Genomic DNA, 15,115 nt, shown 5'->3' on the forward strand with positions numbered 1-15,115 from the left:
TTCACATGTTGTAGGTATAACTTTGTATTGTGGGGTTGTATTATGGCCTTGACTATGCATTTCAAGCAGCAACACTATGTTAGTAGTTCCCAAGACCTTTATTTATTTATTTTCCTATTTTTGGTAATTGAATTCATAAATTTTGGTTAAGTAAACATGCATTCTTACGAAAAACAAATAACATAAATGTTTGCCCCAGCCATGTAGAATTCATGGATATGCCACTAGCCACCATGCTAGACGTCAGAAAACTGCAATGTCGCGTGAAAGCAAGTTTACTATCCATTTCTTAGCATTTTACATTACCGAATTCTTCACTACACATACATGGTTGTTGTTTGCACAAACAGAGCACAAACTCTCTTTCACATATCACAATTCATAACCGGTAGTGAGAAAGAGCAGTTTTCGCATCTAACCCAATGGAGTAGTAATGTTTGATATAATCACTAGCGAGGGTTTCCCTATATAATGGCTGGTTCTCATCAGATAACAACTCCTTAATTGGACTGTAAATCCTCGACGAGGTTGGATCGATATGTGTGCCGAAGAAGTACGCGATGGAGACTCGTGGAGCAACGTCCTTTGCCAATACCCTATGTTCCACGCTCCTAAACCCATCATTGGAGATCAACTGAAATTTTTTATAAAAGAAATAATTAATTATCAACACAAGCCCTTGTGTGGAACAAAACAAATAATTAAGGTGGTTGACGATGATTCAAATACCTGTAAGAGATCACCGATGTTAACAATGAATGCCCCGGGCGTTGGGGTGACGTCTACCCATTGATCGTCGTTGAAGATCTGGAGGCCGCCAATTTCGTCTTGGAGAAGTATGGTAAGGAAGCCGCCGTCTGAATGTCGGCTTGTCCCGATGGCGAGTTCAGGCTGCGGGCAGGGAGGGTAATAGTGGCATAGTAAGACCTTTCCTTGGTTGCACTCGATATCTGCGAGGTGGCTCGGTTTGAGCCCAAGAGCTTCCGAAAGCAGTTCGAACAAAGTGTTTCCCAAATTCTTCACTTGGTGGGCATAGTCAAATAACACATCGCTGCAAATCGACAATTGAGTGTTGAGTTGTTTACTTTATAATTTCAAAAAAGAAAACAGCCAAAAGATGTCCTATAGAAAGTAATTTAACTGCAGAATTTAGCTCAAATCAATTATTTAATAACCAAGCATGACCTCACACAAATAATACATACTCATAAATTATAAAAAGAACACGGGCCCTAGCTTTAGCTCGTGCCAATCATAAAACCAAGCTAGGAGGAAGTACCGTGAGATACAGCCAGAGACTTTTTTTTACATTACTGTAGTGTATAAAAACGTCTTCCTATGTCAAGATTGCACATATGGTTTCCCGTGTTACAAAATTTCAACATTGGTTTTTCTCAATGTTTTAGCGGGCTACGGCAAATAGCGGCGAGCCTCTAAATCAGCTATAGCGGAGCTATAGCGGGCTATAGCGGCATATTTGTACATGATACCATTTAGCGGCACGCTGCTGAAAAGGCTATAGCGAGGCTATAGCGGGCTATTTAAAACTATGGTTTTTTTCCTTCATGACAGTTTTTTTTCTGAAAGGGGGACCTCAATCAAACGAGGTTATATCAAAAATATTATTTAAACAGTTTGTAAAACAAAAACCACGCCCAGCTCTAGCTCGTGACAATTTAAAAACGAGGCAGTTGACAGAGCAGTGCTATAAGCTTGAAAAATCTGGTTTTTGCCAGAGCACACTCACCGGCAGTTGTCCGGCAAGTCACCGGCATCAGGCGGGGTGGGCGCCATGCGGAGGTAGAGCGTGTCGCGCCAGTTGGCCACGGGCGACTGATACAAGTCGAAGTTGCAGTGGTACTTGACCGCCCTCGCCGGCTCACGCGAGTAGAGCCTTGCCTTGTCGCTGCCCTCGCCACCATCGGCCTCATGGAATGCCCGCACCGCGTCCATCGCCATGGCCATCGCAGCCTCCGGCACGCCGTGTCCGATCACCTTGAAGAACCCCCACTCTGCCGCGGCCTGCCGGATGGCAGCCACCACGGCCGCGTGGTCACCGCACCGGAGGTCGATTATCGGGATGGCTGCCGGTTCTTGGCCGGCCCGGACCGGGACGGTGGCGTCCTGCGGTGGCTGGTGGTGCTGGTCGGGGACGCGGAAGATGCGCGGGACGTGGGTTACGCCCGAGGCGACGAGGCCACGCACGCCGGCGTAGGTGTCGTCCAGCGCGCGGAGCTCGGCCGTTCGGTCATAGGCCGCCGGAGAGGACTCATAGGAGGCGGCCGACATGGTTAGTGGCGGTGTAGGTACGTGATCGTGCTCAAAAAGAGGTACGTGATCGTGGATGGTTGGTGGCGTGAGTGTGAGTGTGATCGGCATGGCTGCTCGAGTGCTCTTATATACTATCTTCTAGCTGCAGAGTGCGGCGACAGCGACGGGGAAGAAGAAGGAAGGCCAAAAACGTGGGTGGCTCCAGAACTCAATGGCACCGGTCGACGGGCGCACGAGCCTTCATGGCGCGGCGACTCGGCCTTGCGTAGCACAAGCACGGACACACGGCCAGGAAACGATCTCTTCCGCGCTACTAGCGTATGTGTAAGAATATAGTATTACTTATTTGTGTGTCCCATCTAATTTACCGGAATAATTCAGATTTTAAGTTAGCTACTAGCTAGCGTGATGATGACTAGGCATGAATGAGTTTGAATTATGATTTTTTGGGGGGCATGTATTTAATTTTCTAAAGTAGAGCTACAACAAACTAAATCATCATAACTTATTTTTTTTTTCAAAAAAAGTTGCTTAGTACCGCACATATCATATGTGATGATATGAGTAGGTATGAATATATGTATAGAAGTGCAACGTAAAAAAAAAATTGGTTCATGCATGCAAACATCATGTGTGTAAAAGAAAAGATGGCGGCTAATTTTTTTGACCTCATGTGATTAACAGTTAACTAAGGAGGGTTAGCCGGATGGAGTCACATCTCACATGTAGAACGTGCATGGTAGTTTGCACACGTGCTAGTGGACAGCTGCCTACCACTTGCATGGTTCGGCCAATCGCCTTGCACGTGGAAAAGGCGCCCTTTACTAGCTTTTGCATGCAGTCGTGTGCAAGCACATTTGTTGATCATCTACTACTCTTTAAGGTAACACGGAATGTGTTGAGTATATTAAAGAAAGTGATTAAGGTGAGGGCATATAGAAATGCACATAAACATAAGAGTTTTTGTATATACATATGGGAGTACAGTTTTGATCATCGAGAGAACATCCGTAGATCTTGTCATGTTTAGTTGTCCCATATTGGCCGTTGTGTCGACCGTGATGAAATGTAAATAGTTTTATAATTGTCTTTTATTTTTGTTGCAAAATAGATTTGTGAATTCGTGTTCACATCAGATTCACCTGTCTTAATGCTTCATCATTCATGTTTGCTTCCGGGTGATTTCTTTGCAAAGCAAAAAGAAGATTATACAGAAAAATCATTTTATTTGCACTAGATAATAATATTTAGTTGGAAGCAATTTTATAGTCGATGGAAGCAAGAGATTGAAGCTTTCGAAACATGTTGAAATATTTATGCTAATTGATGTAAAGCAATTACTATTTCCAAATGATAACATACACACGTGTGGCATGTTTGCACTTCGTTCATACGCATCGATCCATGTTGATTCTGTTTTTCACGGATCTTGACAACATTTAATGACTTTTGTGTGTCACGTAGGCATCATCGTGTGTGTGGGCGTTGGAAAGTTCGTCCACACGACCCGCAGTGTGCGGTTGCCAGCTGCGTTGTGTGGGCGAACAAGTTTCCGCCCACACTGTCAACACCTAGTCAGCGCATGTGGGTGAACTGCTCTTCGTCCACACGACGCTCGTACATTGCTAGATGGCAACTGCAGTTGTGGGTACGTGACAACTAGGTGAACACATATGGTAACTTTGATCCGTTGCTAGATGACAACTGCAGTTGCGCGTACGTGATAACTAGGTATGGTCGGACTACACGTGGCAACTAGTTAATCACACATGGCAACTATTATTTGACCACATAGGACAAGTAGTTAATCACATGCGGCAACTATGGTTAATTAGACATGACAAGTACAATTTACCAAAACAGAGAAGTTAAAATGCTTTTACAACTACATTCACTAGTGGAAAACGGGGCTTTAGTCCCGGTTTCAAAGGGCCTTTAGTCCCGGTTGTGCAACCGGGACTAAGCCTTCGGGGCTAAAGGCCCCACCTTTTAGTTCCGGTCGTGCTGCAAACCGGGAATAAAGGGGGTCCACATGGCCATTTTGAGGCGCCCAGGCAGGAGGACCTTCAGTCCAGGTTGGTAACACCGACCGGGACTAAAAGGTCGTGTTTCATATCGGGTTTCCCTTTTTATATTTATATTGTATTCTCACGCGGTTACACATATTAATATACAACATTGGTATAAATTATGACAGAACAACATCCAACATCAGTACGAATTCGCAACATCGTATTTTCCTCTAGTTTAACTTGGTCTATTGCATCCATCTATTTTGTACCGGTATATGTCATATAACAACTCATCATCGTCATTCAACATCCAACAACTCATCATCATCTTAATCAACTCCTCATAATTGTAGTTGCTATCATACTAGTTAAAAAGCTCTTCCTCATTCTAGGTAAAATAGCATAAAAATGTAAACTCCTCATCATTCTGGTTGTTATCATACTAACAAGTGACCAAATTATCACAAGGTTGAAACACTAACTATATAATTAAGTATATCAAAAACCATTACAAAACATCATAAAAAGAGAAATGACCAAATTAATACAAGTTCATCATCACATTAAAACCGAAGTACAGTAGTGATCAAATGTTATTATTGAAAAAATAAATACATAAAGTTCATACATTGTTCTCATAGAACAACATACAGCTCTCTAGAGCATCTAATTAAGACATACATTGAAACTAACATACAACATATATATCTCTAGAGCATTTGAAATGAGCTAAACTCGAAGTGAGAGATGAAAGCACTAGTAGAAAACAGGGCATCAGTCCCGGTTCCAGGGGACCTTTAGTCCTGGTTCGGTAAGCGGGACAAAACGATCGAGACTAATGTCGCTCACTTTTATTCCCGGTTGTCTTATCACGTGCGACCAAAGGAGCTCCACGTGGCCGCTGCGGGGCGCCCACGCAGGAGGACCTTTAGTCCCGGTTGGTAACACCGACCTGTTGGAAATATGCCCTAGAGGCAATAATAAATTAGTTATTATTATATTTCTTAGTTCATGATAATCGTTTATTATCCATGCTATAATTGTATTGATTGGAAACACAATACTTGTGTGGATACATAGACAAAACACTGTCCCTAGTAAGCCTCTAGTTGACTAGCTCGTTGATCAAAGATGGTCAAGGTTTCCTGGCCATAGGCAAGTGTTGTCACTTGATAACGGGATCACATCATTAGGAGAATCATGTGATGGACTAGACCCAAACTAATAGACGTAGCATGTTGATCGTGTCATTTTGTTGCTACTGTTTTCTGCGTGTCAAGTATTTGTTCCTATGACCATGAGATCATATAACTCACGGACACCGGAGGAATGCTTTGTGTGTATCAAACGTCACAACGTAACTGGGTGACTATAAAGATGCTCTACAGGTATCTCCGAAGGTGTTCGTTGAGTTAGTATAGATCGAGACTGGGATTTGTCACTCCGTGTGACGGAGAGGTATCTCGGGGCCCACTCGGTAATACAACATCACACACAAGCCTTGCAAGCAATGTAACTTAATGTAAGTTGCGGGATCTTGTATTACGGAACGAGTAAAGAGACTTGCCGGTAAACGAGATTGAAATAGGTATGCGGATACTAACGATCGAATCTCGGGCAAGTAACATACCGAAGGACAAAGGGAATGACATACGGGATTATATGAATCCTTGGCACTGAGGTTCAAACGATAAGATCTTCGTAGAATATGTAGGATCCAATATGGGCATCCAGGTCCCGCTATTGGATATTGACCGAGGAGTCTCTCGGGTCATGTCTACATAGTTCTCGAACCCGCAGGGTCTGCACACTTAAGGTTCGACGTTGTTTTATGCGTATTTGAGTTATATGGTTGGTTACCGAATGTTGTTCGGAGTCCCGGATGAGATCACGGACGTCACGAGGGTTTCCGGAATGGTCCGGAAACGAAGATTGATATATAGGATGACCTCATTTGGTTACCGGAAGGTTTTCGTGCATTACCGGAAAAGTTTCGGGCTTATCGGTAGTGTACCGGGAGTGCCGGGAGGGGTGCCGGGGACCATCGGGAGGGGTGTCACGCCCCAAGGGGTCTCATGGGCTATGGGAAGAGATAAACCAGCTCCTAGTGGGCTGGAATAAGTTCCCACTAAAGCCCATAAGGTTTGAGAAGGAAAAAACACAAGGTGGAAAGAGTTTCCAAGTGGGAAGGTGGAATCCTACTCCAAGTAGGATTGGAGTAGGACTCCTCCACCTCCAATTTCGGCCAAACCTTTAGGTTTTGAGGCTGCCTCCTCCCCTCCCTCCCACCTATATATACGGAGGTTTTAGGGCTGATTTGAGATGACTTTCTCACGGCTGCCCGACCACATACCTCCATAGTTTTTCCTCTAGATCGCGTTTCTGCGGAGCTCGGCGGAGCCCTGCTGAGACGAGATCATCACCAACCTCCGGAGCGCCGTCACGCTGCCGGAGAACTCTTCTACCTCTCCGTCTCTCTTGCTGGATCAAGAAGGCCGAGATCATCGTCGAGCTGTACGTGTGCTGAACGTGGAGGTGCCGTCCGTTCGGTACTAGATCGTGGGACTGATCGCGGGATTGTTCGCGGGGCGGATCGAGGGACGTGAGGACGTTCCACTACATCAACCGCGTTCTCTAACGCTTCTGCTGTGCGATCTACAAGGGTACGTAGATCACTCATCCCCTCTCGTAGATGGACATCACCATGATAGGCCTTCGTGCGCGTAGGAAAATTTTTGTTTCCCATGCGACGTTCCCCAACAGTGGCATCATGAGCTAGGTTCATGCGTAGATGTCTTCTCGAGTAGAACACAAAAGGTTTTGTGGGCGGTGATGTGCGTTTTGCTGCCCTCCTTAGTCTTTTCTTGATTCCGCGGTATTGTTGGATTGAAGCGGCTTGGACCGACATTACTCGTACGCTTACGAGAGACTGGTTTCATCGTTACGAGTAACCCCCTTTGCTCAAAGATGACTAGCAAGTGACGGTTTCTCCAACTTTAGTTGAATCGGATTTGACCGAGGAGGTCCTTGGATGAGGTTAAATAGCAATTCATATATCTCCGTTGTGGTGTTTGCGTAAGTAAGATGCGATCCTACTAGATACCCTTGGTCACCACGTAAAACATGCAACAACAAAATTAGAGGACGTCTAACTTGTTTTTGCAGGGTATGATTGTGATGTGATATGGCCAATGATGTGATGTGATATATTGGATGTATGAGATGATCATGTTGTAATAGAAATATCGACTTGCACGTCGATGGTACGGCAACCGGCAGGAGCCATAGGGTTGTCTTTATACTAACATATGTGCTTGCAGATGCGTTTACTATTTTGCTAGGATGTAGCTTTAGTAGTAATAGCATAAGTAGCACGACAACCCCGATGGCAACACGTTGATGGATGATCATGGTGTGGCGCCGGTGACAAGAAGATCGTGCCGGTGCTTTGGTGATGGAGATCAAGAAGCACGTGATGATGGCCATATCATGTCACTTATGAATTGCATGTGATGTTAATCCTTTTATGCACCTTATTTTGCTTAGAACGACGGTAGCATTATGAGGTGATCTCTCACTAAAATTTCAAGACGAAATTGTGTTCTCCCCGACTGTGCACCGTTGCGACAGTTCTTCGTTTCGAGACACCACGTGATGATCGGGTGTGATAGACTCAACGTTCACATACAACGGGTGCAAAACAGTTGCACACGCGGAACACTCGGGTTAAGCTTGACGAGCCTAGCATGTGCAGACATGGCCTCGGAACACATGAGACCGAAAGGTCGAGCATGAATCGTATAGTTGATATGATTAGCATAGGGATGCTTACCACTGAAACTATTCTCGACTCACGTGATGATCGGACTTGAGATAGCGAATTTGGATCATGTACCACTCAAATGACTAGAGAGATGTACTTTTTGAGTGGGAGTTCTTAAGTAATATGATTAATTGAACTAATTGTCATGAACATAGTCTAATGGTATTTGCGAATTACGATGTAGCTTGCGCTATAGCTCTACTGTTTTTATATGTTCCTAGAGAAAATTTAGTTGAAAATTGATAGTAGCAACCTTTGCAGACTGAGTCTGTAAAACCGAGGATTGTCCTCGTTGCTGCACAGAAGGCTTATGTCCTTAATGCACCACTCGGTGTGCTGCACCTCGAGCGTCGTCTGTGGATGCTGTGAACATCCGACATACACGTTTCTGATGACTACACGATAGTTTAGTACAAAATACTTAATGGCTTAGAAGCAAGGCGCCGAAAACGTTGTAAAAACGTCACGGAACATAAGTGATGTTCCAAAGAGATGAAATTGTGATTTCATGCTTGTGCCCTTGTTAAGAGGTATGAGACCTCCAACAAGATTCTTTGTCCACAAAGTAAAGGAGAAAAGCTCAATCGTTGAGCGTGTGCTCAGATTGTCTGAGTACAACAATCACTTGAATCAAGTGGGAGTTAATCTTCCAGATGAGAAAGTGATGGTTCTCCAAAGTCACTGCCACCAAGCTGTGAGAGATTCGTGATGAACTATAACATATCAAGGATAGATACAATGATCCTTGAGAGATTCGTGATGTTCTGACACTTCGAAAGTAGAAATCAAAAAGGAGCATCAATAGTTGATGGTTAGTAAAACCACTAAGTTTCAAGAAAGGCGAGGGCTAGAAGGGATACTTCGTGAAACGGCAAAACAGTTGCTGCGCTAATGAAGAGACCCAAGACTAAACCCAAACCCGAGACTAAGTGCTTCTGTAATGAGGGGAACAGTCACTGAGGCGGAGCAACTCTAGATACTTGGTAGATAAGAAGGCTGGCAAAAGTCGAGAGAAATATATTTGATATACATAATGTTGATGTGTACTTTACTAGTACTCCTAGTAGCATGAGGGTATTGGATACCGGTTCGGTTGCTAAGTGATTAGTAACACGAAATGAAAGCTACGGCATAAACGGAGACTAGCTAAAGGCGAGGTGACGATACGTGTTGGAAGTGTTTCCAAGGTTGATATGATCAAACGTCGCACGCTCCCTCTACCATCGGGATTGGTGTTAAACCTAAATAATTGTTATTTGGTGCTTGCGTTAAGCATGAACATGATTGGATCGTGTTTATTGCAATACGATTATTCATTTAAAGAGAATAATGGTTACTCTATTTTCTTGAATAATCACCTTCAATGGTTTATTGAATCTCGATCGTAGTGTTACACATGTTCATGATATTGGTGCCAAAAGATACGAGTTGATGATGATAGTACCACTTACTTGTGGCACTGCCGCTTGAGTCGTGTTAGTATAAATTGCATGAAGAGGCTCCATGCTGATGGATCTTTGTACTCACCTGATTTCGAATCACTAGTGACATGCGAATCATACCACATGAGCAAGGCCTTGTTTTCATTGAGATGAAATAAGATAGTAACTTGTTGGAAGTGATACATTTTGATGTATGCAGTCCAATGGGTGCTGAGGCACGCAGTGGATATCATTATGTTCTTACTTCACTAACGATTTGAGTAGATACAGGAGTATTTACTTAATGAATCACAAGTCTAAAATGTTGAAAAGTTCAATTCCGTTTCAGAGTGAAGTTCGTCGTAACAAGAGGATAAACTGTCTACGATATGATCATGGAAATGAATATCTGAGTTACGAGTTTTGGTACACAGTTGAGACAATGTGGACATTGTTTCGCAGTTCATGCCACCTGGAACATCATAGTGTGATGATGTGTCTGAACGTCGTAGCCACGCACTATTTGGTATGGTGCATACTATGATGTCTCTTATAGAATTACCACTATCGTTTATGGGTTATGCATTAGAGACAACCGCACTCACTTTAAATAGGGCACCGCGTATTTCCGTTGAGATGACACAGTATAGACTGAGGTTTAGAGAAATCTAAACTGTCGTTTCTTGAAAGTTTGGGGTTTCGACACTTATGTGAAAAAGTTTCAGTCTGATAAGCTCGAACCCAAAGCGAATAAATGCATCTTCATAGGATATCCAAAACAGTTGGGTACATCTCCTATCTCAGATCCGAAAGCAAAGTGTTTGTTTCTAGAAACGGATCCTTTCTCGAGGAAAGGTTTCTCTCGAAAGAATTGAGTGGGAGGGTAGTAGAACTTGATGAGGTTATTGAACCATCACTTCAACCAGCGTGTAGCAGGGCGCAGGAAGTTGTTCATGTGGCGCCTACACCAATTGAAGTGGAAGCTGATGATGATGATGATCATTGAGCTTGGAATCAAGTTACTACAAACCTCGTAGGTCGACAAGGTCGCGTACTGCTGCAGAGTAGTACGATAACCCTGTCTTGGAGGTCATGTTGTTGAGCAACAGTGAACCTACGAGTTATGGAGAAAGCGATGGTGGGCCCAGATTCCGACAAATGGCTGGAAGCCATGAAATCCGAGAGAGGATCCATGTGTGAAAACAAAGTGTAGACTTTGGAAGAACTACTTGATGGTCATAGGACTATTGAGTAAAAAAAATGGATCTTTAAAAGAACACAGACGATGATGGTGATAAGTCACTATTAAGAAAAGCTCGACTTGTCGCAAAGATGTTTTCGATAAGATCAAACAGTTGACTATGATGAGACTTTCTCACTCGTAGCGATGCTAAAAGTCTGTTAGAATTATGTTAGTTGTTGATGCATTATTTATGAAATATTGCACGTAGGATGTCAAAACATTGTCTTCTCGACGGTTTCCTTGAGCAAACATTGTATGTGATACAACCAGAAGGTTTTGTCGATCCTAAAGATACTAGCAAGTATGCAAGCTCCAGTGATCCTTCAATGGACTGGTGCAAGCATCTCGGAGTTGGAATATACACTTTGATGAGATGATCAAAGATTTTGGGTTTGTACAAGGTTTATGAGAAACTTGTATTTCCAAAGAAGTGAGTGGGAGCACTATAGAATTTCTGATAAGTATATGTGGTTGACATATTGTGGATCAGAAGTAATGTAGAATTTCTGTAAAACATACAAGGTTGTTTGAAAGGAGTTTTCAAAGGAATACCTGGATTGAGCTACTTGAACGTTGAGCATCGAAGATCTATGGAGATAGATCGAAAAGCGCTTAATGGAAGTTTCAACAAGATGCATGCCTTGACAAGTTTTTGAAGGAGTTCAAAATAGATCAGCAAAGAAGGAGTTCTTGGTTGCGTTGTGAGGTGTGAATTTGAGTAAGACTCAAAACTCGACCCCGGCAGAATAAAGAGAATAGACGAAGGTCGTCTTCTATGCCTTAGCCGTAGAATCTAAAGTATGCCATGCTGTGTACCGCACCTGATGTGTGCCTTGACTCAAAGTATGTTGAGAGGTACAGAGAGTGATCCATGATTGAATCACTAGAAGCAGTCAAAATTTATCCTTAGTAACTAATGGACTAAGGAATTTTTCTCGATTATGGAGGTGGTTAAAGAGTTCGTCGTAAAGGGTTACGTCGATGCAAGCTTTGACACTAATCCGAATAACTATGAGTAGTGAAACGGATTCGTATAGTAGAGTAGATATTCTGAGTATTTCCGAATAGCACATAGTAGCAGCATCTATAAGATGACATGAAGATTTGTAAAGAACACACGGATCTGAAAGTTTCAGAACCGTTGACTAAAACCTCTCTCACGAGCAAGACGTGATCAGACCCCAGAACTATATGGGTGTTGGATTCGTTGAAATCACATGGTGATGTGAACTAGATTATTGACTCTAGTGCAAGTGGGAGACTGTTGGAAATATGCCCTAGAGGCAATAATAAATTAGTTATTATTATATTTCTTAGTTCATGATAATCGTTTATTATCCATGCTATAATTGTATTGATTGGAAACACAATACTTGTGTGGATACATAGACAAAACACTGTCCCTAGTAAGCCTCTAGTTGACTAGCTCGTTGATCAAAGATGGTCAAGGTTTCCTGGCCATAGGCAAGTGTTGTCACTTGATAACGGGATCACATCATTAGGAGCATCATGTGATGGACTAGACCCAAACTAATAGACGTAGCATGTTGATCGTGTCATTTTGTTGCTACTGTTTTCTGCGTGTCAAGTATTTGTTCCTATGACCATGAGATCATATAACTCACGGACACCGGAGGAATGCTTTGTGTGTATCAAACGTCACAACGTAACTGGGTGACTATAAAGATGCTCTACAGGTATCTCCGAAGGTGTTCGTTGAGTTAGTATAGATCGAGACTGGGATTTGTCACTCCGTGTGACGGAGAGGTATCTCGGGGCCCACTCGGTAATACAACATCACACACAAGCCTTGCAAGCAATGTAACTTAATGTAAGTTGCGGGATCTTGTATTACGGAACGAGTAAAGAGACTTGCCGGTAAACGAGATTGAAATAGGTATGCGGATACTAACGATCGAATCTCGGGCAAGTAACATACCGAAGGACAAAGGGAATGACATACGGGATTATATGAATCCTTGGCACTGAGGTTCAAACGATAAGATCTTCGTAGAATATGTAGGATCCAATATGGGCATCCAGGTCCCACTATTGGATATTGACCGAGGAGTCTCTCGGGTCATGTCTACATAGTTCTCGAACCCGCAGGGTCTGCACACTTAAGGTTCGACGTTGTTTTATGCGTATTTGAGTTATATGGTTGGTTAAAGAATGTTGTTCGGAGTCCCGGATGAGATCACGGACGTCACGAGGGTTTCCGGAATGGTCCGGAAACGAAGATTGATATATAGGATGACCTCATTTGGTTACCGGAAGGTTTTCGTGCATTACCGGAAAAGTTTCGGGCTTATCGGTAGTGTACCGGGAGTGCCGGGAGGGGTGCCGGGGACCATCGGGAGGGGTGTCACGCCCCAAGGGGTCTCATGGGCTATGGGAAGAGATAAACCAGCTCCTAGTGGGCTGGAATAAGTTCCCACTAAGGCCCATAAGGTTTGAGAAGGAAAAAACACAAGGTGGAAAGAGTTTCCAAGTGGGAAGGTGGAATCCTACTCCAAGTAGGATTGGAGTAGGACTCCTCCACCTCCAATTTCGGCCAAACCTTTAGGTTTTGAGGCTGCCTCCTCCCCTCCCTCCCACCTATATATACGGAGGTTTTAGGGCTGATTTGAGACGACTTTCTCACGGCTGCCCGACCACATACCTCCATAGTTTTTCCTCTAGATCGCGTTTCTGCGGAGCTCGGCGGAGCCCTGCTGAGACGAGATCATCACCAACCTCCGGAGCGCCGTCACGCTGCCGGAGAACTCTTCTACCTCTCCGTCTCTCTTGCTGGATCAAGAAGGCCGAGATCATCGTCGAGCTGTACGTGTGCTGAACGCGGAGGTGCCGTCCGTTCGGTACTAGATCGTGGGACTGATCGCGGGATTGTTCGCGGGGCGGATCGAGGGACGTGAGGACGTTCCACTACATCAACCGCGTTCTCTAACGCTTCTGCTGTGCGATCTACAAGGGTACGTAGATCACTCATCCCCTCTCGTAGATGGACATCACCATGATAGGTCTTCGTGCGCGTAGGAAAATTTTTGTTTCCCATGCGACGTTCCCCAACACGACCGGAACCAAAAGGCGGCCATGCGTCAGTAGTTGTCAGGCTATGGGTTTTTTTAAAGGGGGGTTTAGGCGTTTTGGAGGGTTTTAGGGATTCCATATTGTGTTAGCTAGCAACTACATATAGGGAGAAGTGATCTCTTTTTCTCCATGCTTGGCCGATGGTATCTACTACATAAAGAGAGAACTCGATGCTAGCTAGTAAGCAAATGAAGGAACCATTAATTACACAACATCGTGATCATGAACATATATAGAGAAAATTGACCTCCCGTTGTTCGTGCTTGGTCGAACAACTCGACGCTACTACATATAATACACGATGATGCATATATACAATATATAACAACTCTTGCGATCCCTAACAAGCTAATATCTATCCATCAAAATCGGTAAGGAAATCCTTATAATATTTCCTGTCTGATGGTATGACATGTTCAGCAAAGAATCCCGCCAATTCCTCTTGAATTGCTCGTATGCGATCAGTTGGTAGGAGTTCTTCCCGCTTCCGCTTGATCTAATTTAAAGAAGTGGGTCACTATATATATATGAATGAAACTCACAGTTGATGGTGATAAAATAAAAATGTGAATATTGTTTACGTACATCAAGTTCTTTAAAATATCTGCCGGTCTCACAGGTCGTCTCGTGAATCCACTCGCAAACGAAGTATCCACATAAATTATTTCCGGATTCCTTCCTCAAGCAGTACTTTACGAGAATAGAGTTCAATAAAATTAATAATCAAGCATCATAATGGTATTGAAACTAGAATGAATGAGAGATGCGCGAAACTAGCTAGTACTACTTACTTTAGAGAAGGAAATTCGCAGCTCCTTATTCCATTCACCTTTAGCGGTCTTGGTGAACTTTTTCCAAACCCTGCACGATAAAGAAAATGATTACTTGATATCAGAAAATGAAAGAAAGTTGTCGATATGGTGCGATAATGATCGAACTTATTCCTAGAGCATTTCAGTAATCGGCGCCAACTCTATAGGGTCTTTATGTAACGAGTCCAAGACAAGTACTACTCCCTCATCAAGCCTAATGATTAGCAGAACAAAGTGAAACCTGCGCACGCATAACTCATCAATTACACTTAACCTCGAGTAAGCGAAACAGAATATGCAGAAGACAACTAGTAACACTCATCCGAAGTTCTAAGGAAATAGTATTCCCTTTTGTCATGTTGTCGAAGTAACGCAATTAGCAACAATTTCTCTGTATCAATGGGAGTTTTGCATACTTTATGTGCATTTACGGTATTTGGGTT

The 15,115-nt window shown here is 43.4% G+C and overlaps 1 protein-coding gene across 1 annotated transcript; it reads right to left on the reverse strand.

Annotated features, from left to right (window-relative positions):
- Positions 1-379: 379 nt before the first annotated feature.
- Positions 380-2,289, reverse strand: LOC123424865 (1-aminocyclopropane-1-carboxylate oxidase homolog 1-like). The gene is made up of 3 exons (XM_045108561.1): positions 1,748-2,289; positions 730-1,051; positions 380-634 (listed from the first exon to the last, which is right to left on the reverse strand). The coding sequence occupies exons 1-3, from the start codon at positions 2,287-2,289 to the stop codon at positions 380-382; spliced, it is 1,119 nt and encodes a 372-aa protein (XP_044964496.1).
- Positions 2,290-15,115: the final 12,826 nt, after the last annotated feature.

The sequence above is a fragment of the Hordeum vulgare genome, chromosome 2H, assembly GCF_904849725.1.
Source record: "Hordeum vulgare subsp. vulgare chromosome 2H, MorexV3_pseudomolecules_assembly, whole genome shotgun sequence".
Taxonomy (NCBI): Eukaryota; Viridiplantae; Streptophyta; class Magnoliopsida; order Poales; family Poaceae; genus Hordeum; species Hordeum vulgare.

Bases quoted from the DNA above. Each gene is read 5' to 3' on its own strand.
- LOC123424865 (XM_045108561.1), bottom strand. From the start codon at position 2,289: ATGTCGGCCGCCTCCTATGAGTCCTCTCCGGCGGCCTATGACCGAACG. The intron at 1,052-1,747 runs GTGAGTGTGCTC...GTCGATTTGCAG, and splicing joins GACTTGCCGGACAACTGCCG to CGATGTGTTATTTGACTATG. The intron at 635-729 runs GTATTTGAATCA...AAAAAATTTCAG, and splicing joins ACATCGGTGATCTCTTACAG to TTGATCTCCAATGATGGGTT.